Genomic DNA, 24,171 nt, shown 5'->3' on the forward strand with positions numbered 1-24,171 from the left:
AAAATATTTCTATCTCTCTCGAAGATTTACCTTGTGCAGATTCCCTGACAGTTATACTCTGTCACACCACGGTACTCTATCCAGTCTACGTGGTGTTTATTTACATCACGTGACTAGATTGGAGTCATCTGCGGCCAATACTGACTGTGTATTGAATGCCACCCACCTGCCGCGTCACTTTCCCCTGCCCCATGTAACGAGCGGCAGGTCAGCATCACATCGTGACTTCTTACTTAATATACTTAATATACTTATATTATTTTGGATTCCATATAGATGGGTCTGCCTTCAACTGTTTATGTTGGTGACTGTATGATACTGTTTATTAGTATGTACTGTATGATACTGTTTATTAGTATGTACTGTATGATACTGTTTATTAGTATGTACTGTATGATACTGTTTATTAGTATGTACTGTATGTTAAACTTGTGAATGCACAACAGCTGCTAATCAGCAGCTATCTTAGGAAGCCTGTATAAAGAGGGTCCCAATACCAGTCCAACATTACCTTTTGATAAAGCTGTCATTGAGCAAAGAGAAACGCGTGCTAGTTCCCCTTACATATATAGGACAAAGACACACACACACAAAAAAAAAACCACTTGCCTGAATCCTCGCTCCTGCCGCACCCGCTGCTGTCCGCTCCTCCGTCCTCCCGGCCCACTCTGCACAATAGGAGAGACGTCATGACGTCTGTCCCATTACCCACTGCGGGAGCCGGAAGGTGGAGCTCCGGCCGTGGGTGCAGCAGCCAATGAGAGTCTGTTTGACTCTCATTGACTGCCAAAACAAACACACTGCGGCTGGGTAGTACACTCGCGCTGGCAGCGGTGTTTGTTACTGTCTAGTTCACTACGGTGACTTAAAACCAATGTCCTGGACCGCGGCCGGCGGCGCGCCTCCCCCCCCCCCCCCACGTCGGCGCTCAGGGCATGTGGTCTGCTCAATGACCCCCCTACACATACACACGTTACGCCACTGGATGCGAGGCAGGGCCCGGACTGTAAAAAGGGCACTCGTGTGGTCACAAAAACAGGGGGTTCATCTTAAACATGTGCCCCCTTTTTATTACTCTTGGAGCATGCCCAGCACTTACGGACATGCTGGTCTGCACCCAAGCTCTCACCTCATTGTGAATAGATTTCATGCAGATGCACGGAATCTATGCACCAATGGTGAGCGTTGCACCGCAACTTGTCCACCCTGTGGGACACTGTGACCCATGGGTGGGGATGGCACCAGGCAGGCTGTTTCAGCAGAGCACCACAATAAGGGCTAGGTGCGCTTTGCCTTTTTTTTAAATCGTACCCTCTGCTAAAAGAGCCCAGCTGGAACACTATTCTTCTGTTGTGCTTTTTCTGGAACCATAACCTGTTGCAGCGTACACTGATAAACTATAACCAGTGCATAAAGTTACTAACATGGAAGATTAACAAGGAGACACATTATGATACAGTGCCACTTACTGTTTTCCAGTATAGCTTCTCTTGCATACTTGGCCAGTAGCCGTTATTTTCCAATACATGCAAGTGCTCCTGTTTTGTGAATGACTAAGGAGCGTAATAGAAATGTTTTCAAAACAAGACTGTGATCATATACACTCTATAATATCTGCATTCAATAGGGTGCAATAATAATTGCATTTGCAGCAGTCTGGCATGTACAGTTTCATACAAATTTTATTGAGTCTTTTTATTATTTTTCAGAATCCTAGAATTGCCTGAATACATATGTTATGATTTCAAATTAGTTTTTTACCTCTGGGATGCCACTGTGGTGCAGGACCCCATACTTCTGGCATGGACTCCTCTGGCTATAGTTACTCTTGTCCTCAAAATACAGTATCTTTAACTATATGTAGTGACAGAGTTTGAGGCTGATTCAGCTGATTGCAATGAGCAATGTGCCTGCAGACTGTAAATATACATAAGGGATCAGATCGTTTTGCAAATATAAAATTAGGCTGGTGACTGTTGGATTTGCATGTTCTAAGTTAACCATGTGCTTTGAATAGGATTAATTATTTCTATGCTATGTTTTGACTTTTTTTGTTTTGTTTTGTTTTTAGATTTACTTGCCAGTTTTCAAACTATTTTGAAAGCTTTTTTTTTTTTTTTCCCATTCCATTTTTAATTCTAGATTTCCTTATAAAGTCCCGATGTTGCATAGCCTTGAAAAATAAAAAAATAAAATCTATAGATAATGGCTTTCCCAAAATCAATAATGAAATCATAACATACTAATTGTTTTATTTTGGGCAGCGATAAGTAATGGCCACCTGAGCAATTAAATAGTTTTGCGTGACTGCATTACTTATTGCGTTTGTCGCGCCCACATGCATCGGGTTTAGCCATGTAAAGAGGCTAAACCCGTGCAAAGTCCTGGTTAGGGTGCCCAAACAGTCAACTTTTCGCAGATTTCTGCTCGCCACCTCAGGAGGGTGCTAGCAGACATCTGAGCACTCAATTGTTCTTTGGCCACTTGACAGAGTTGTTTGCCGATTGAGCGGCCAAACAACGATTGAATTCCATCCTCAGTCTATTTTCCACCACCACTTTTGTGCTTTCCATGAAAGCAGAAACAATGGTTGACTACAAATCATACCTACTCTGGTCACCAAGATGCATTATGACTTGAGGGGGAGCATTTATCTAAAAACTGTGTCTGAACCTGGTTACCATGTATTTCTCAGAGGTTGTCATGGCCGGCGGTGCATAGTAACAGACGCTACAGCCAGCCAAGTGGTAGAAGAATGTTGGGTATAGTAATTTCTGGTGAACATTCTCTCAAATGATGTAATCTTGTGACTTTACAATGGCTTTCTGAACAAAAGTTTTTTCCTCTTCACGTTGCAGTTTTTTGTTTTTTTCCCTTCAGTTTCCACTCTTCGTTTGATGAGTAAGCAGTGGATATAGTGTGTGTGGTCACAGATTCCCAAGAGCATTGAAAGTACAAGCCAAAGCCATTTCCTTTCTGAGCAAAAGGGCATTTTATCGGGTTTCATCCTCTTCCAACGCACATTCCTAAACCCCACATTAGCCTAGAATCACTTATCTGTGCAAGTTTCCGAGCTTGCTGTGTGCCAGGCCGCTTGGAGGTTCCCCCTCAGTGTCAGGAGATCCTGGGCAATTTTACTGTTTACATTTCTTTACAGTTACGTTGCTCCTAATCATCCAATAATTTTACAAGAATTTCCTTCTAGTGTTTTTATAAAAATTAAACAATTATTCACCTTATTTTAGTTTTTATGGTTTTCAATTATAATCAATTATTTTATTATGTATGTTTTAAATAATATAACTAATTGTGACCTGCAAATGTGTATTTATATGATATCCAACTAATACAGCTAACAAACCTGGTTCAGCACTGTTGTAATATATGTACACTATACATGGCCTTGTGCATCTCCCTTCTGAGACCTGTATATACAATCTCTAATTACAGTATACTGTAAAGGGACATGTACCTCAAATGCATATTGTGAGACTTTACATTATCTCCTTGAAACTCTTTAGCGTTTTGGGTATGTGTTTTGTTGTTATTCCTTATTACTACTATACTATGTTGAATCTTAACTTTTGAGTAGGTAACAATTGCCACCTAATCAGTAGGTTGGTCATGACATAACTCAATAGCAACGCTGCCACCTACAGGCTAAAATCAAATACAGCTGCTAATTATATGCATGAGATTACAATATAACTGTACATCTTTGCTAATCACTTCAATCTATTTCTCAAACAGCATTCCTGGAAAAAAATTTTTTTTTGCAATTTACAGACTTTGAAAAAAAAAAAAATATATATATTACAGAATAATTTATTTTTCCTTAAATTAGTTTTCAGAGTAATTTTGGCTGTGGAGTCCTGGGAGATTTGGAAAAAGGCTCAAAAGACATTGATGCGCATATATTTGCTGTGCTTCCTAAAGGTAGGGAAGTTCTGTTATGTATAATGTAGAATGTTTCTTCTAAAGACGGACAGACCAGTTTATAGCGTACTTTAGATGTACATGTATATCATTTAATGGTCTAAAAGAGAATAAATGTAATTGTCATACATCTACCACCATAATAATGCCTTATTACTTGGTTATTATGTAAAGGTTGGAGCTGGTGCCTGGTGCTGTGCCAGCAGGTTAATATTACAGTGACGACACACGTCATGGAAACTCTGAGATATGGAAACCTGGAAGAGTCTCCTATCCCTGTGTATAGTTTATTTCCTAGTTAGTATAAAGACATACGGAGTTACTGTTCCCAGTTGTTGCTCACGTGTCTCTTGCTGCAAGGTTTTACAGGTTTGAATTAAAAAGTTGGATCAAAGTTAAATATTTTATTAGTTCCTTTGTTGAAATGATGGTAGCTCACAATACAATATGGTAATATTCCCCTTCTGTTTTTTCCCCCAGTAAAGCACTACTGTGGGTAAAGCTGCATAGTTTATTTGTATTGGAGGCACCATAGTCCCATTTTCGATTTAATTTTCCTATACTGCTTCTTTAAAGGAGTCATGAAAAAAATATAGTGAGAAAGTAGTTTCCCCCCCCCCCCCCCCCCCCCCAAACCTCTAATTTTACTCTTGAACTGATACAGGAAAGTGTCCTGTCTGTAATTTGCAAACACCCTGCATTTGTTCACCTTTGTTTATCTTCGTATCATAACCTGTTACCAGACAATGCAGTATTTGTTTTTAATATCTGATAAAGATATATTGAATGGAACAGGCGGCTTGGAGAAACCGGAACGGTGTATGTCATATACGTGGGGGGATCAAGGTTTTCGCCCTCAAGTCTTTCTTATCGGCTTGTACAGTAGTACCAAAAAGATGGCATTAACTGACCTGTACAAAATACAAAACAGACCTTGTAATAATTCCTAACTGTTCCTGCTTTTTACAGATTCAGTGCAAGTTTTGGCCGAATCTTTTAGCAGTTTGAATAAATTAATCCATAGGGTTGGGATGAGCAAATGGTATTAACATCTGCAGTTATAGTAGTAATTGTTCCAAAACATTAAATATCTGACCTACTTTAATCATTAAGGCCATTCTTACTGTATTATTATTATTATTATTATCCTTTATTTATATGGCGCCACAAGTGTTCCGCAGCGCCTTACATAGTACATAGAACTAATAAGTGAACAAGAAACAAGTAACTTACAGTACATTACGGTGCAGGACAAGGACACAATTTATATGCATTGCTGCAATAGCGATTAAAACACTCACAATAAGCAGCAAGGAGTTAGCAGTCACGTGTTAGGTGCCCTTATGGGGAGTAAAGAGTAGAAGAAAATGTAAAGAGAAGCACATGAGGGAAGAGGTCCCTGCTCGTGAGAGCTTACATTCTAAATCGCTTAAAATCAGTATGTAAACTTTAAACTAAGTTTTTGTGAGGAACGTCTATTTGGTACATCCCCAGTTAATACAAATTTTGTTTTCAATGCGCAGGGATTACATTTAATAAGCTAATTTTTCTTTGGGGGGGCGGGGGGGAAGCCATATGACTTGTGTTCTGTGTGTAATAAAGTTTTGCTTTCTGTTTAGTTTCAGAATTAAGAAAACTCTTTGAGCCCAGCAGGAAAGTCACCTCGGAGATGAAGAGGTAGGTGCTGTGTGCTTGGCAGGGGACATTCCTTTGTATCTGATGGGAAAGGTTACAGGCTTGATTAACTTCTCCTGTTCTAGAAAGGAGAGAATTGCCAGGCGATTGGAAGGCATTGAAAATGAAGCCCCCCCAATAATGTTACAGAACCGATTGCTTGAGGAAGACACCCCAAGATATATGCGAGCCACAGATGCTTATAATCCCCATATAGGTAAGAACCACCCAAAAAAAAATGTATACCGCTTTTAAATGAAAATGTTTTTATTATTATTTTTCCTCCTTTGGAACATACTTCTGCTATGTGATCAAATTATGGCAATGGTTATCTTTTGTTGGCTTGGTTGCTGAGCTCTTAATGAATGTTGTCGTCATCTTTATATATAAACTACATATAACTATTCATCGTCATGCATATTGCATATATGCGTATGTTGAAATCGAGAACATCTGCCTGATTCCCATATACAAGTTTCAGAGCTAAACTGTCACATCAATGTAAATGCAGCCTATTTTTAAAACCTTTTACCTCATCCTTATTGTATGGCAAGACCAGGAGTAGACTTTTAAGGTTTGACAGCTGCTTTAGAAGCAGGGATTAAAATATTAGATGTAGTTGGATAACAGATCTTCTTATTTCTGTTGAAAGACCCACTTGAAAGTAAATCTTAATTTGAATACTGTAGTAGAGAATTCTGATTCTCCTTGTGCCAGCATAGGTCTGTGCTCAGTCGTTATGCACTATGGACTTATATACAAGTCCATGATTCGTACAAAGTCACTCACTTTGTGCCAGTCTCATTTCATCATCCAACGATGTAATGCTACAGTTAACTGTTTTTGCTTAACTTGTTTGCACATTTATGACGCTGGGATATAACTTATTGAAGCATAATAAGAGCAACATTATTTTTGCCAATCTGCATTTGGTTAAGTGCAATTTGTGATGTTCACTCATCTGAACTGATGGTGAACGTTTTATTCACCTAGTAAAACTCCATAAAGATTTTTGTTACCCTTTGTAGAATATGCTTATGTAACATGTATGTGATTTTTGATCTAGGTCATGAAAATAATGACGATGCTTCAGACTCTTCAATAGAGACACATTCTAGATTAAGGTGTCATTCACAGCCCGTGGATAATCAATCTGAGACCGCTAGTCTTCCGGGACACATGGATGTACATGAACAGGAATCCAAAGCAGACAGGATAGCTCGGTACAAAGCAGAACGTAGACGTCAGTTGGCCGAGAAATATGGACTCCCTATGGACTCTGAAGCAGATTCAGAATATCAGTCCAGGTATACACGGACAAGGAATGACAGCGATACTTCGGAAAAGAAGTCAGTTTTTGAAGATAATGAAACGAAAGATAACGGCTCTGATTACTTATATCGGGCAGAGAGCAGGGAGCTGAGGAGGGTTCGTTCCACTGACGTTAAGCATGACATTAACGAAAACTTGTCTGCCAGAGATGCTCTACACAACCTGGATAACAACCAGTTTTGTGGGATCTCACAGATGGATAGCACAGCTTCCTTTTCTGCGTCAGGACAAGGAAATATTTCTGGAGATTCACCACGGTCACCAAAGTTTCCTCGACGTGCATCTCAGACCTCTCCAAAACCATCTTCGTCCCCTACTTACTTTTCTACTGAGCAGCAGCAGACGGACACAAGACAAGGGTAAGCAAGAATCTAGTGTACAAAGATAAACATATGTCCATAAAAGAGTGTTTGCAGTTCTAGAACCACAATATTAGGTGAAAGCTAGGTGAATTTAGATACCTTTCAATATTATGTTACTTTGTTGCTGTTTAGATGTCTGGCATGGGTTCCCTACAGTTCTGCTTGGGGGATGGTGATTGAATTATTCAGTGGACATGGCCTTTTAATATTGTTCTCGTCTCGTGTGCTCTCCTAGCGAGATTGGATCCTCTTAAGTGCATGCTGTTAATTTTTCATACTCGATAGTCATCAGACTTGTTCTAATGTCAGATTCCTAGTCTAGTCCTCAAAATAATTTACTTGTTCAACAACCAGATTTTGATGATTAATTGTGAAACTGAAATACCGCAATAATGTGTACATTTATTAGATTTCCGTTTTTTACATCTTTTTATGCAAGGCTGTACTGTGTACCACCGCACACATACAGAAGCTTTATTAGGAACTGAGTGCAAAGACGGTAAATGCTTTGTAACTCCTAACATCCAATTACGCATTCAGTTCTGCATAGCAGAGCAGCGGGTGTGCAGGAGGAGAACAGATGCCGTGGACATGCGCACGGCATCTGTTCTCATGCGTTAGCACTGCCTGGGGGCTGCCCAGCAGCTCGGAGAGTGCTGGGCATGCCCCCATAGTGACGAAAATGGGGGAAGCTGCGAGGTTCCGCCCTGGTTTTAGTAGACTCCGTCCCTTTTTCATAAGACACCCCCCCTTTTCGTCTGCGCACCTCCGGCGCGCGACCTGTCCCTCCTTGGGAGGATGAAAAGTTGGGAGGTATGCTATATGTATGTAATAGCATGGACACAGGTATACTAGTAAAGTATGTCCACAACACTATTGTGAATGGAGGAGGATGCAGCTTGACATGCAATTCAATTATCCAGCCAGGGGTTAACAGTAATAAAAAAGGCCTCCAAATGTGACAGGCTGTTTTTCTCTCCAAGCACAACAACAAAAGCCATGCTGGAGCTATTAGCAATTTAGCAGCACTGCTTTTAGATACGCACACAGCATACAGTGTGACAGTGCTGCTCTCCTCTCTATAAGCTGGGTTACTGACCAGTGTGCCAGGCTGCAGGAGCTTCACCAGGAACTTTCATCCATCTATGTTACCAACCAGGACTCCAGGAGACAAGGCATGCCAGTGCCCAGGCTCTAATGTAGCAACTTTGCAGACTTTTCATGCTGCTGGCAATGCCTCATGGGATTTGTAGTTTATCTTTTCCTGGTCAGAGTGTGAGCAGTATAAGATAAATTACAAATCCCATGTCACTCCTCCCGCTTCTCTGGCCAGCGTGGGTGCCCCGGGCTAACAGCTGACTGCCTGCCTGCTTGTGCTTTTGACTGCCATGGGCTGGTCTTGGCTACCGCCCGCAGCTTAACCATGCTTGGCTCTGCTCTCCCACATCTGCACTGCTGTGCAGATACAGTGGGTGGGCAGAGCTGGGGCTGTGTTTTACGGGGGGCGATCGCCCTTATTGCCCCCCCTGGATCCGCCACTGGGTGCTAGCTATCATAACTTTAAAATCGTTCCATGCTGTCATATCAAAGTAAATGGATAATGCTCTTCCCCTGCCACATGGAAGCGATTTAAGTTCTGGAGATACTGCACACTTTTTCTAGCTGGAAAAGCGCCTGCATGACATCCCCTAAAAGAGTCTTGTCTGCTGAAAAGTGTATATTTTGATTAACTATTGACTTAGCTCCTACCTGTAAACCATTTTATTTACCCATCACTTAGACGCGCAGCTTATGTACTTCGGCGATTGGAACTTATAAACTAAGCTATAGAACTAAACATCATAATATGTTCAGTGCTGAGATAGTGATTAAAACTAAAGCCAGGCCTGGCCAACATGTGGCTGTTGTAAAACTACATCAGTACCAACATACCCTCCTACTGATCAGCTGATTAAGCATGCTGGAACTTGTAGTTTCACAACAGCTGGAAAGCCACAGTTTGGCCATGCCTGACTAAAACCTTTGAATGTGGCCTTGTGAACTGTGACTGTGCATTAGGCTGAATTGATTTATGTAGGAAGCCCCATGTTTGTATTACTCAATGATCAGGAGTATTAGAAATACACATTGAAATGAAGTGCAGTAAATTATTACCAGGCAAAAAATAGAAGCCCCTTTTTCCATGTATTTCTGTTTTTGTTCTTTATCTGCTTCTTTAAGTTCCAGTTCTCTCTTGTTGCATATCACTAAATATCTGTACCATTTCTGGTAATGTCTGCCGTTCTTGCTGCCATCCAGTAGCGTGAAGCCAGTTCGTTAACAAATCTACCCACTGTAATGCCTCCTTGGCATCGTAGAAGTTAAATAGAAATGTACTGTTTGAAGGAGCCTTCATCCACAGCTGCATTATTCACCAATTCTATTGGTTGACAGTAGCCTTAAACTACAGTTTGTTTGAGATTTAAAAACTTTTCATTGAAATCCCTGAAATAGAAATATTTCCAACTTCTAAGAATGTGTAAGAACACCCTAAGATATCTTATAGCATCTTATGTCATTTCTTTGATTAGTTTTTCTACTTCGGCTGCCTCGTTGGGGCTCTCGGGGTTGGATAGACAGCAGAAACAAGCCTTGTGTGGTGCTAGACTTTTATCATGTCTCTTCGCAAGAATTTGAGGTCTATTTACTAAGTCTTGTAAGGAGATAAAGTGAACAGAGAAAGTACCAGCCAATCAGCTCCTAACTACCATGTCACAGGTGTTTAAAAAATGACAGGAGCAGGTTGGTTGGTACTTTATCTCCGTCTGCTTTTTGCTCCATCCAAAGCTTAGTAAATAGATCCCTAAAGCTGGCCACACATCTAACGATTATCTGTCCAACCAGCCAACTAGTTGATTGGTTGGAATGAAAATCTGGTAAGGAATACCATCAGCAATTTGCTCCCAAACGCTGGAAAATGGACCAAAACTGTTGCTTGAACAAATGGTTTAGATCAAACATTTAACAAACTTGTCTAAACGACCACTTTCATCTGTTTTCTAGCATTTAGGAGCCAATTGCTGATCATCATTTACTCCCATACGTTACCAGATTTTCATTCCAACCAATCAACAAGTTGGCTGGTTGGATGTAAGTTGGTCTAGTGTGTGGCCAGCTTAAGAGCTCTGCCCTCTGTGAATGGTAGTCTGGCAGTGATCGGAGTGCTGCTCATTCATTCTGATGCATTGCTAGACTGTCTCACCAGTGGCTGGAACCCCTGCAGGAAGAGGCTTGTCCTATTCATATAATGCCTGCAGCCATGGCAGAAAACATATGTGGACCAGGAGCGGGCAGTTTCTATCTTCTAGTTGCCATGTGTGCCACTCAAATTTTTTCAAAACCTGTGTTGTAGATTCTGGAATCACTTAAAATGCATGTGACTTTTTTTTCACATAATTGGATATCTTAAATAATGCATCACAAGACTGGTTTAAAAATAGTTATATAATGCTCTCCATGCTGTAGAGTATATATGGGAAAACGTATCATCTAAATTATTATTTACTTACATGGCGCCCCTAATTGTCCATAGCGCCATTGCTCTATCTGTACATATATGAATGTTAGATGTCACTAGTCAATTATATGACCATATAAAGGCATGAATCTGTTGTTTTTATACAGGTAACAAGTCTGGGGTGACTTCTGCTATCCGTGATAATGTACAGTAGTGGGAGCATTATTCCTTTATAACACAGACATTTTTCAAATAAACAGATATAAAAAGATATATTGTAAGTTTTAATATATTCCGATACCTTGACTTCTATTATCACTTCTATTCTCACAGGTGCTTTATTTCCTTCTAATACGTTTAGTACTTTTATTCAAATGGATTCAAATGTCTAAGTATTTCAATTACTATTGTGCTAAATAATGGGGTCTTTTTTTGTTTGTGTTCTATGTTTAATTATGTATGTGTATATTTTTATAATTGTTGGTCACACAGCTGTGTCTTGTGAGATCGGTCTGTGACCTGATAATACATGGGTGATGGGCTGGGAAGGACCAGGTGCAGTGATGATGTCACTGTGAGTATTTAATGTAATAATGTGTGGATGAGGCTAATTCAAAGAGACAGACATGAAGGAGAGAAGGTAAAAGCAGTGTTCAGTCTGTGAACCTTAGTGAATGATGAGATCTTTGACTAGTGATGTCAGAGGTTAACAAAGAAGATATATTATACATCAGTTAACACCACTTATGTATTACACTATGTACTTTTAATTTATATTTTGTCAGGCAAAATATTTTGCTTTCCTATAGTGATATTCAGATAGGTCAACTGCAGGATCAGTTACCTGTGGGACTGCCATATACCTGGAGGCATGTACCCACTGGGCAGCTCAGTGCATGCAACAGGACTGGTACAGTATAAAGGATAAATAGATATTCATTGTTTACCTTGTCCGTTTTGGGATCTTGAAACTTATTATATCACATGTAGCCAGGTCAGAATGACTGTAAAGTAGGATAGGAACCCATATGTTAATATTTAACAAGTGGTTGTCAGATGGTATTTTAATAGAAACCATATGTTCCTTAATGTTGTAAATCCAAGCCATTTTCCCCTCTTGCCTGTATATGTATATGAGAAACTGGGATGTACTCCACAAAGAAACTATTTAATCACTGTTGGTACAAAACTTTATTATTTTTTTATTTATAATTTAATAGATTTTTAATTTTACAGACCACTTTGTGAGCAGAGTCTTAAGATGTAAGAGAAAGTACACCATCTAATTGTGGTGTTAATGAGTTATATACAGTGGCCCGGTGTCAGTGGTACATTTTCAATAGAATAATCTGATGATCCTTTTAAGTCATTTCTTTCCTTTAGGTCAGAAGTGTCTCTTTACCATCATTGTCACTACTAGATTGCAAGCTGTTTGGGACTCTTGTTTATGTCCTGGTTTGTTTTGTGGTTCTATGGAAACTAGTACTATTTTTGCTAATGACTCTTGCGTGGGAAGATACTTTATATTCTGGATAGAACTAGTCAATCTGCTGTGTATTTATACAATTTGGGAAATCTGAAACCTTGGATGTTTATTGGAAGCTTAAACTACCTCTGCAAACTTTGGAAAGACTCTAAGGGAGGTAAAGCATTATAAATCCTCACAGTACGCTGCCTCTCCCAAGTCAGCAACCACTATGAAGTTCAGTGTTCAAACAGGTCGTGTTCTATTTCATAGTTTGTGTAATTTTAAGCAGTCCGGTGACCACAATACAATTACCTAACGCGCAGCTGTTGTTTGTTAAGTGTTCGGTTAAGTCCGATACAGGTACAAAAAGGGTGTACAATGAAACATGTTCTGAATCAGCATGCCTGGATTAAAAACCAAACAAAATGGAAGGCCTCATAAGTACAACGTAATTAATGCTTAGCTAGACCTGTGCAGCTGGAGACATTAAGCGTCTGATTCGGAGATGGATGGATTTGTAGAGCCGCATACAAGCAGCTGTGCAATTCTGTCCATATCAAATGCAAATGCAGCAGGAGGTGTCTGTAGAAACCGGACACCACCTTGCTGCATCTGCGATCCCAGCCTGGGATCAACATCGTGACCCCATTGCTCTTTTGGCCAGGGTGCAGTAGCTGAAGCTTACCACCAGGGCTGGCACCAGGGTTCTGAGCACCCTGTGCCAGCCCTCGAAAAGGCGCCCTAGCATCACGGGCGGTCTAAGCCGCGCATGTCCGAATTTGGGGCCTGGCCCCCTGTGTGACGTTATTTGGAGGCGTGCCCGCATGGCACGCCTCCAAATAAGGTCAGGCTGGGGATAAAGCCCAGCACTCCATCACTGGCTGGGCTTCCCCCAGCCCTCTCCCGTCAGTGAAGCATGCGCGCGGCATCCATTCACTCTCTGGGGCTCCGGCACCGCTGCACAGCTGCAGCGGTGGGGGTCCCCAGCCTCCCGATTTGACCACCCGCTGGCCACTTCGGCCCACGGGTGGAACAGCGGGACAGTACTGTCCCACTGAAATCGGGATGCTGGGGAGGGGTGCTGCCGTCTACGGGTGGCGCCCTTGTGAGACCGCACTGGTCGAACACCCCTAGAGCCAGCCCTGCTTACCACAGCCTGGCAGGGTCATGGCATTTGCAAGGCCAGAAAATCTGCATCGACTGACGCAGACCCTGGCCACATCCATCCTGACAAACTGGAGCGACACCCCCCGCTCCGCCCCCCCAAATGCCACAGCATGCTACGGCTTGGGCGGGGTCTGCGAGTGAGATAGCAGAAGCCGTTCTGCACATGCGTAGAATTGGTCCTGTGCGTGCGCAGACCCAAAACCATCGGAGATGTTCGCTAACCATCGGGTTAGTATACATCTCTGAATCAGGTCCAAAGTCACTTTTCCATCCTGTTGAATTAGAGAATGTATGGGGGAATGATACATGTAAAAACTGCACATTGTAGTGCTGAATTCAATAACTGTGCCATCAACGCTTCCAGTTACAGATTATTGGTTTAGAGTCCATGTTCATTGGGTTTTTTTTTTTTCCCCCCTTTTCCACCACATCCACGCGCTTTTGTTTTGCACTAGCCATTGTAGGAAAACAGGTTTCCAGGTAACTATAGGAAAGTTGCCATTATTCATCGCAGTTTTGAAATTGAAAGCAGATGTTTGGTTGCTGAGGAATATGGGAATTTTTCTTTACAGCTCATCGTCTTGTTGGGTCGACTCCAGGAATCTTTTTGTTAGAAGAAGAGTGCATTGGAGAGGGAGTTTTGTATAGATGGACATAAACTGGGTTTTTTAACTACACACAAGAAATAAGGGCAGTACTTCTAAAAACCCAGTAGAGATTGATATGACACTGTTACAGAAGATCTGGGATATTAGTCAGTAGAGCTGGGTACACACTGGCCGATATTTTGGCCAATCAATTGATCAGCCAATATATCTGGTGCCCGTCGGCTAGTGTGTACCAGCGATATGTCTGTGAGCAACATCGTTCACAGGCATATCGCATTGGCTGTGCTGCACAACGGATGGACAGATATATCTACAGACATATCTGTCCATCGGCAAGTGTCTACGACTGCCCGTACACATGCAGCTGCGGGGATTGGGCGGACATAATTTGCTCCCAAACGCTGGAAAATGGACCATAACTGTTGTTTGAACAAATTGTTTAGATCAAACATTTAAAAAACTTGTCTGAACAACCATTTTCATCTGTTTTCTGGCATTTAGGAGCAAATAGATCATCAGTTACTCCCATACCTTACCAGATTTTCATTCTAACCAATCAACAAGTTGGATGTAAGTGGGTCTAGTGTGTGGCCAGCTTTACAGTTCACGTTTTCCAGTACACAGGTGTAGTCATTACTTACTAACACACTTGAAAAGATCATCAGGTGGAGCTAATTAGTTCACTTGTGATTCTGTGAAGAGACATGGAAAACATGCACTGTTGGTAGCTCTCGAGGACCAGAGATGGCTACCCCTGTTCTAGTTTGCCGGTGATTTCTGCCATGTTGACAGAGAGGTAAGTATAGTCTTTGGGTGCAAAATGCAAAGTGTAGGGCCCTTGTGAACCAAGGTGCCGTGTACACTGCTCACCTTGCACCGGTTACAGATATGTCTATGCACAGAAACAAGGAGCAAATAGCCTACATCCAAGGTTGATGAAGAGTACCAGACGTGAGACAAATGGTAGCGTGGGCTCAGCTCCTGAGACCATTGGAGGAAATAACACGCAAAAACATGTAGAACATACAAACTCCATGCTAACTGTAAGTTAAGAAAATAATATGCACCATTTGTTAATACTCCATTTATACATTGGTGTTATGAGTTCCTATTATATGGGCCACTGGCCCCTAACTTTTGGGATACCTGTTGGTTGATACACTTCTTCATTGGCTTCTTCTATTTTCCAATAGCATCTAAGCTTCATTCACTGCCTTTGGTATCTTGTGTTGTGCGCCCAGGCTTTTATTGGTCCTGGTCTCAAATATGTGGTATGGCATCAGTGGTTGCTGACTGATAAATTGGGTGTCCATTATCAGCCAGCTATCCATCTGCTCTCTCTCTCTCTGTTTGTCTGTGTTTTGTGCATGTGTTCTGTTTTTGTTTTGTGATAAATTATAAAGCTGTCTTCAGTCCCAACCTCTCCAGTGACATAAGGGGAAATGAGGAAAGTTATCTCTTATAAACAGCTATCCTATTGTGGCCAGTCATGTGTTCTTGCCAACAAATAGTTATATAAATTTTACAACACCTGCTCTAATGCTTTTTAGGATTAGAACATAAGCTGTGTATTATTTACTTGTCATAGAATGCACTAAATTTGTGTTACTAGGACATTTTTAAGGTTCTGTCTTTTATGCGACAGTGCAGGGAAGCAGAAACCAGAATGGTTCCTTCAGAAAGATTCCGATGGGGACACTGCGTCTCTCATCAGCTGGCCTTCCAGGTACCAGAGCTTGTGGTTTTGTGGCTAATTCTTACATAATTCGGTTGCTGATCCACAAATTATAACCTTTTCCAAATGTAACCACGTCTTTCATCTCTTAACCACAGAAAAGGCCTGAATCATCACGTACGCACCTGTTCTTGTGTGTTTCTTCTATCACATACCTATAGCACAACTAATTGGCCAGATTGCATATCAGATGAAGACTAAACAGATATCTAACTTATTGTTTTTATCTTCGCTAATCACCATTATAACATGTTTTGTTGGCTTGCACTGTTTCAGCTGATTTAAAAGTCAATGTTTCAAAGAGTACAAACGTCTCTGAGGAGGAAACATTTTGTATAAGTTTATATAGAGGTGGTTTCATATCAATTCAGTTAGGTGTGAGCCGTTCCGGTGGCGAACTAAAACCGCAGATTGCATTCAATTCCAAACACGCATTGCTTTTTCTGAGGAAATTTGTGTTTTCGTGTGCGCGCAGCCTCCTGAGCAGTAGAATAGGTCAGGGAAAATCTTTATTATGTCGGGACACAGTGCAGTGACTCTGATGCACCCTTTCCTGTTAAATGATCACGCACTTAAAGGGATTTAAGTAGCATAATTTAGACAATAAAGACATGGCAGTTTTCAGGTGAGTTTCTGTAGAGCTCAATAATGAGTTAAATGATGTGGGACAGGTATGGGAAGTGTATTTAAAATAGTATCTGAGACAAGGTAGGCGCTAAAAGAACAGTTCAGCACTTAGATGTTTCTATAGGTTACACGCTTATAACCAAATAATCAATAGTAAAATCTGAAATGTACAGAAACACTCAAATACGCTGTAAAAATAAATGAGATAAAAAGTGAGGTATACTCTCCTTATGGCATAAACCCTAGCAGATGGATAGCCTTTCAATCACAGAAGGGCATTCAGATGGTTCAAAGCATGTGTGGAAAATAGATATGGAAAACATAGTGCAATAAAACACAAAATTTAATGGTTTCACATACATAAAATCAAACTTCCAAAAATATGGGTAAACCACACAAATACACACAAAATTCTACAAAAAATTATTTTTGCAAGGTGGAGGTTTACCAGAAGTCCAGAAATTATAGGCATGTAGTAATAACGCAGTACGTTTCCGGATACCACAACGTACAACCACTTCCTCTGGACCCTCTGCGTTACTGCACCTTTATCCAGATACAGGTTGAGTCTCCCATATCCAAATATTCCGAAATACGGAATATTTTTAGTATGACTGAGAAAGTGAAGCCTTTGCTTTTTGATGGTTCAATGTACACAAACTTTGTCTAAAGCACAAATTATTTCAAATATTGTATAACATTACCTTCAGGCTGTGTGTAGAAGGTGTATATGAAACATAAATGAATTTCATGTATGTACACAAACTTTTTTTGATGCACAAAACTATTACAAATATAGTAGAAAATGACCTGCAGGCTGTGTATAAGGTGTATATAACACATAAATGCATTCTGTTCTTAGAATAGGGTCCCGTTCCCAATATATTTCATTATTTTATGCAAATATTCCAAAATACGGAATATTCCGATATCCAAAATACCCCTGGTCCCAAGCATTTTGGATATGGGAGACTCAACCTGTAATTGGATCTGTTACACAGTTGTCAACGCGTTTCGAGACTTATGTCTCTTCCTCAGGACGGTGTGACAGTAACTGAACAGGTCCTTCCTTTTATTCTCCAAGCCCCATTACAAAACAAATCACGTGATCGGAGGGAGATAGGAACACAAATTGCTTTCCTAACACATCAAAATACCAATTGTTTGGTTTCTATATCTAAAAATAATGTTGAGAATAAAACCAGAGGAGTTGAGATGTAAACTAATCATTAATAATAAATTAAACTTACATCATGTCTATGAAATTTTGCCGTACTGGAAGTGATGTCCGTTTACTTCCAGTTACGGACACTAAAATTAACTGCCAAACAGCGCTATTATTCAAAGCTTTCATAGTATAGCCTGAGGGGCATGGGAAACACCATGCTTCTCCTCACCAAAGTCTGGCTTTGCAGAGCCTTCCTCCGATCACGTGATTTGTTTGTAATGGGGTTTGGAGAATAAAAGGTATGTGGAGTAGTTGTACCGATCAGCTAGCGTTCCCGCTATGCTGTTTTAGCGGGGCGCCGCGCCCTTCCCTCTTTCTGAAGGGTAGAAAGCACCCTGCCCTCCAGCGCGGCGCCCCGCTGAGACAGCCTGCGGGTTCTGTCTCCACTCGCGGGTCACATTGTCCCACGGGTGGTAAAAACGGAAGCGCAGAGGTCACTGCCAGCTAATGGATGCCAGTTCAACGGTTACCTTTCCTTGGACCACTTTTGGTAGGTACTAACCACCAGATACCTGGAACACCCCACAATGCCTGCAATTTTGGAGATGCTCTGACCCAGTCGTCTAGCCAGTTGCAAATTGTCTCTTGTCAAAGTTACTCAGATCCTTAAGCTTGCCCATTTTTCCTGCTTCCAAAGCATCAACTTCAAGAACTGTGTTCACTTGCTGTCTATCCCACCCTTGGACAGAGGTACACTTGCACAAAGTCAGGGATTTTGTAGGTTTATTGTCAGGTGTGTGATTAACCAATCATACAAACAGGTGATAATGATCATCATTTTCATATGTAGGTTGAAACAGTCATTAACTGTAACTGAAACAGCTGTGTAGGAGGCTTAAAACTGGGCGAGGAACAGCCAAACTCTGCTACAAAGGTGAGGTTGTGGAAGACCGTTTCATGTCACAGGTCATACACCATGGCAAGACTAAGCACAGCAACAAGACACAAGGTAGTTATACTGCATCAGCAAGGTCTTTCCTAGGCAAAGATTTCAAAGCAGACTGGGGTTTCAAGATGTGTTGTCAAGCTCTTTTGAAGGAGCACAAAGAAACGGGTAATGTTGAGGATCATAGACGCAGTGGTCGGCCAAGGAAACTTAGTGCATCAGATGAAAGACACATGCTTACTTCCAGCAGTGCCATCATCTCAGAACTGGCAGAAACCAGTGAGACCCAGGTTCACCCATCTACTGTTCGGAGAAGTCTTGCCAGAAGTGGTCTTCTTCCATACCTTTTGATGTGGAAGGACAAGTGACTTAATTATGCACGAAAACATAGAAACTGGGGTGCAGAAAAATGGCAGCAAGTGCTTTGGACTGATGAGTCAAAATTTTAAATATTTGTCTGGGGTTCCGAACTATATAGATAGACAGACAGTAAAAAAGGTCGATAATGTCTATATAGACACCAGATGTTAGACAGCCAATAGGTCGACAGAGACAAAAGGTTGACACACTAAAGGTTGACATGAAAGAAGGTTGACGGGGTCAAAAGGTTGACATGCTTTTTAAAATATATTTTTTAGGGTTAGGCATTTACCGGAGGGTTAGGCACTTACCCCGACGGTTAGGATTAGGCACCAGGAGGGAGGGTTAGGGTAAAGTTTAGGGCTAAAAAATAAAAAATGTTCATCATTTTTATGTTGACATTTTGACCCTGTCGACCATTTGCACATGTCTACCTTCTTACATGTCGACATTTAGTGTGTCGACCTTTTGTCCCTGTCGAACTATTACTGTTTAACATCTGGTGTCTATCTAGACACTGTCAACATTTTTACTGTCTATCTGTTAATCCACACCCGTTTGGCTGTAACAGCAGACAGTTTGTTTGCCGAAGGGCTGGAGAGTAGTACAATAATGATTGTCTGCAGGCAACAGACACTCTGCACCATGACCCCAAACATACAGCCAATGTAATGAAGAACGATATTCAGCGTAAAGAAGGAGTTCTGAAAGTGATAATCTGGCCCTCATCTCAACATCGAGTCTGTCTGGGATTGCATGAAAAGACAGAAGGATTTGAGCAAGCCTACATCCACAGAAGATCTGTGGTTAGTTCTCCAAGATGTTTGGAACAACCTCTGGACAAGTTCCTTCAAAAACTGTGTGCAAGTGTACCTAGAAGAGTTGATGCTGTTTTGAAGGTAAAGGGTGGTCACACCAAATATTGATTTGATTTCTCTTCTGTTCATTCACGTAGTAGTTTATTTTTATCAGTTAACAAAAGGCAAACACTTCTATTTTTGAAAGCATTCTTACTTTGCATCATTTCTCCACACCTGCCTAAAACTTCTGCACAGTACACAGGATTATAGTCAAGTGTGTGACTATTGAATAGCACCCATAGAGGTCGGGTTTAGCCGCTTGAAATGGCTAAACCCGACCAAACTGCTGGGCGCAATTATTTTGCGCCCGAACAGGTCACCTTTCGTGCATTTTAGCTCTCCACCCCCGGGAGGTGCGAGCTGAAATGGCAGTGCCAGCAGCTGTTCGCGCCCGGCAGGAGCAACCATTGAATAGCTCCGTTGGGCGCGAGGGGAGGTTCAGCTACCGGCGAAAAGAATTGAATTGTGACCAAATAAGGGGGACGACAGGTGGATGGTCTAAACTAGTGATAGTTGGGAATAGTGTTATGGTGGTATTTATTAAATAGAGGCTGCATGTGCCTGGGTAATTGGGGTCAGGCGAGATGTACAGTTTAGGACACCAGTGCTTTGAATGCTTGTGCTTTAAGCTAAAAAGATGCTGCATGCCATGTGTTCTGAGCCTAACCGCTCCCATGGGATGAAGCGATTGTTTAATATTTTAGAAACAGTCTGCCGTTCCCATAGAGGAACGTAGACTCACTGAGCTGTTTCTAGGTTTCAACTCTCGTAATCGGTAGCGTTTAATCCGATCAGACGAGTAGATAGGATCTTACACATGAGAGCTTCTAGAGATCTTAATAGTTCTTTCATTTTCTGTATGTTCACTGTGAACTTGACAAAGGTCCCATGTGGACTGAAATGATGTCTGTGCACTTGGGAATACATCATTTTGTTGTTCTGTGATCTAGTGGAGAAGTAGAAATAAACATAAGTTTGTTTCCAGAAATGCAGGTAGATCAAATTCTAAAATGTAAGGGAAGTGTGGTGTGGACAGAGCACAGCTGGGTTCACTTGTGGATATTGGGTGGATCTAAGCCAACCACAGCTGGTCCCATTAAGGAAGTAGATACATTTCAATTATACGAATGACAGAAGAGGTGTTAGGTTATTTGACCACAAATTCTTGTTATGAGCTGCAGAGATTATCCCTCACAGGAAATGAGGTATTTGGGGAAAGGTCGGTAGTTGATTTCAAAGATGTTTTTTCTTGTCGTGATGTTTCAGACAGCAAAAACCTAATATAGTTATTGTGAGATTGTAATGAATTTGGCTATTAGAAGCAAACTACACTATATTCTGCCAGTGCAAAAAATAATAATGTATGTGATATATATATATATATATATATATATATATATATATATATATATATATAGTGTATATGTGTATCTTTTTTTTTTCATAAAGGGAATTAAGTGCCTAATTCACTTGTATATCTTTGTTTCATCAATGGTCCTACTCCTATTTTTGTTGAGGTTTTGAATACATGATAAAGCCATCATGTACAAATGGCAGTCATTTTGTAAACCAATATTAATGAGAATGTAATCTTTTATTTCACTAGGAACTAGCAGGCCATTAATTAATCTGCCATGTTTGTGAGGTCACTAGTTTCTTGTTAATACACTGGTTGAATACTGTTTCAGCCCACATCATGTCTGCTGCCACTGGGTGTAGGTGATTGACCCATGTAACAGTTAAATAATTTGCATAAAAATGTATTCACTGGATTTGTTACACTTCTTCAATACAATGCTTCCTGATTTCCAGTTACCCTCTGTAGCATTGTATTGAAAGGATATAGACCCATAACCATATTTTAGAGCCCAACTTACTCTTGTGTGCTTTTATAATATGGTTTTGGCTTCTGGCACTTCTTTCTGGTAACCCAGCATTTAAGATGGAGATCGTTTAGGAGATTTACCGTTTTAACCTTGCTGATACGGTCTGATCTACCATTGCTTTTTTGTCTAGCCTCACAACTTCAAACTACTAATAGTCTTCTTTATTACTAATTTTCTGACGCCATTAGATCTTCACACATATTCCCCTCAATAAAAAAAAAAATTAACATTGGGCATACACATTTACAAGCAGTGTTCTTTCACCACCTTTTTTTGCATATCTTTAGCACTATCTTTCTCTTACAGACACTTTTTCTACTTCCAGTTTCCTCCCCCTTCTTACCTCATCCACATCATGACCATCTTTTCTTCAAATTCTCCTTTTACTCAGTGCCTACCTTATCCTTTATTCTGCCCCCTGTTCCCACTTCTATCCTGCCCTCTAGTCTCCTCCACCTCTTCCTCCCCTTTTCTCCCTTCTCTGTCTGTATTCCTCCCCTCTGCTTCCCTCCCCCTCCTCTCCTGTTACTCAAATTTCATTATTTTCTCCCCCACAATGGTCCCACCACTAAGCTCTGCAGTCACCCTTCTCTCCCTATCACCTCACCACACCTTCATCAACATCACACTAAACTCCCTCCCTTCCCTACTTCTACAGGTTCCCATCCTTGTTCAGGTGCCTGCACTATCCCAACACACTCTTCAACCCTGCCTTCCAAATTTGTATCACCAAATGCCACAGCAACCCTAATAATCTCATTCACATCTCTCCTACTACCTCGGTCCCTCTCTCCTGTGCACTCTGGAATGCAAGATATTTCTGTAATAAATTGGTCCCAACCCATGACCTTTTCATCTCCAACTCTCTGAAACCTGGATTTCCACCTCTGACACCACTTCTGCTGCTCTCTCCTCTGGAGGCCTCACATTCCCGCCTCGGGGGTCACCATGGTGGGGGTGTTTGGGTCCTTCTGTCACACCGCTACTCCTACCAACTCATACCCTCAGAACCGTCCATTTACATTTTCTACATTTGAGGTTCATGCCATTTGCCTCTTCCAACCAGTACACCTGCAAGTAGCTGTTATTTACCGTCCCCCTGGCCCTCCCAAGTTCCTGGACAACTCTCCCTCCACTTTCTCTCCTCAGATCTTCCCTCTATTATCTTAGGTGACTTCAATATCCCAATTGATGTCCCTACAGACTCCTCTGCCTCTACAACCCCTTAACCTTACATCTTCATTTGGTCTCTCCCAATGGTCATCCTCACCCTCCCATGCGAGTGGCCACTCTCTTGATGTGGTTTTTCACTCACCGTTGTAATATTAATGATTACTTCAACTCCCCATTCCCCCTCTGACAATCACCTTCTCTCTTTTAATCTATCATTCTCTCCTTCTCCACCTCTGCCTCCAAAGGCTACCATTACTAAGCGTAACATTGACGCTATTGACAGTTTCCTTATCCTCCCTACTCGACTCTCTTCTCTCCCCTATTCTCTCTCTCTCTCCTGTCCTGAACAAGCAGCTTCCTTATACAATGCCTCCCTTCTGCACCAGACTCTGTTGCTTCGGCAATCACTACTCCCTCTCACAGATCCACACCTCAACCCTGGCATTCCAAATGTACCAAATACCTACAAAAGTGTTCATGTGCAGCTGAGCGACAGTGGAGGAAATCGCGCTCTAAGGCTGCATTTCTCCATTTTAAATTTATGCTCATCCTACGGTGCTGCCACTTTCCCCTCCAAATAGTCATATTTCAAGAAACTAATCTCCTTCCAGTCCTCTAACCCCCAGTGTCTCTTCGCCACTTTTAACTACCTCCTCTGTCCACCCCCTCCTCACTCCCCTCCACACTCTCTGCCCTTGACTTTGCCATCTACTTTAGATATAAAATTTAATCCATACATCAGGACAACCTGTCCCACCAAGCCCCCAGCACTCCACCCCCTCCCTTCCCTGATCATTTCTCCCCGTCCATCTCCCCTACTCTGACATCTTTCTCCTCTGCTTCAGGAGAGGAAGTCATGGCCCTCATCCGGTCCTCCTCCACTTCCACCTCCCCCTTGACCCTATCCCCTCCCACCTCCACCGCTACCTCTTTCCTTCACCCTGCTCCCATCTTGCCCACCTCCTTAATCTCTCCATCAGACACTCTCCCTTCTGCATTCAAGCATGCCCTTGTCTCCCACATTATTAAAAAACCTACCCTTGATCCGAACACTCTCTCTAACTACCAACCCATCTCTCTCCTCCCTTTTGCCTCCAGGCTCCTTGAGTGTAATGTCTTCAACCACCTTACTACCTTTCTTTCCACCCACTTCAGTCTGGCTTCTGTTCTCTCCACTCCACAGAAATTGTCCTTACAAAAGTCAACAATGACCTCCTTACTGCCAAATCCAAGTGCCACTACTCTGCTCATTTTCCTTGACCTCTCTGCTGCTTTTGACACTGTGGACCACCCTCTCCTCATGCAGATCCTTCACTCACTTGTGATACTACCCTCTCCTGGCTGTTGTCCTACCTCTCTGACCGCTCCTTCGA

General features: G+C 41.7%; 1 protein-coding gene across 1 annotated transcript in view; it reads left to right on the top strand.

Moving 5' to 3' along the window:
• Positions 1 to 24,171, top strand: part of SVIL (supervillin) — a 275,366-nt gene that overhangs the window by 121,733 nt on the left and 129,462 nt on the right. Inside the window, exons 3-7 of the mRNA XM_088455534.1 lie at positions 3,845 to 3,936; positions 5,556 to 5,613; positions 5,697 to 5,827; positions 6,677 to 7,301; positions 15,689 to 15,769. Of these exons, the coding sequence (XP_088311660.1) occupies positions 3,845 to 3,936; positions 5,556 to 5,613; positions 5,697 to 5,827; positions 6,677 to 7,301; positions 15,689 to 15,769 (987 nt within the window). The remainder of the gene's footprint in view (positions 1 to 3,844; positions 3,937 to 5,555; positions 5,614 to 5,696; positions 5,828 to 6,676; positions 7,302 to 15,688; positions 15,770 to 24,171) is intronic.

This window comes from Taudactylus pleione, unplaced genomic scaffold, assembly GCF_031769625.1.
Source record: "Taudactylus pleione unplaced genomic scaffold, aTauple2 ptg000659l, whole genome shotgun sequence".
NCBI lineage: Eukaryota > Metazoa > Chordata > Amphibia > Anura > Myobatrachidae > Taudactylus > Taudactylus pleione.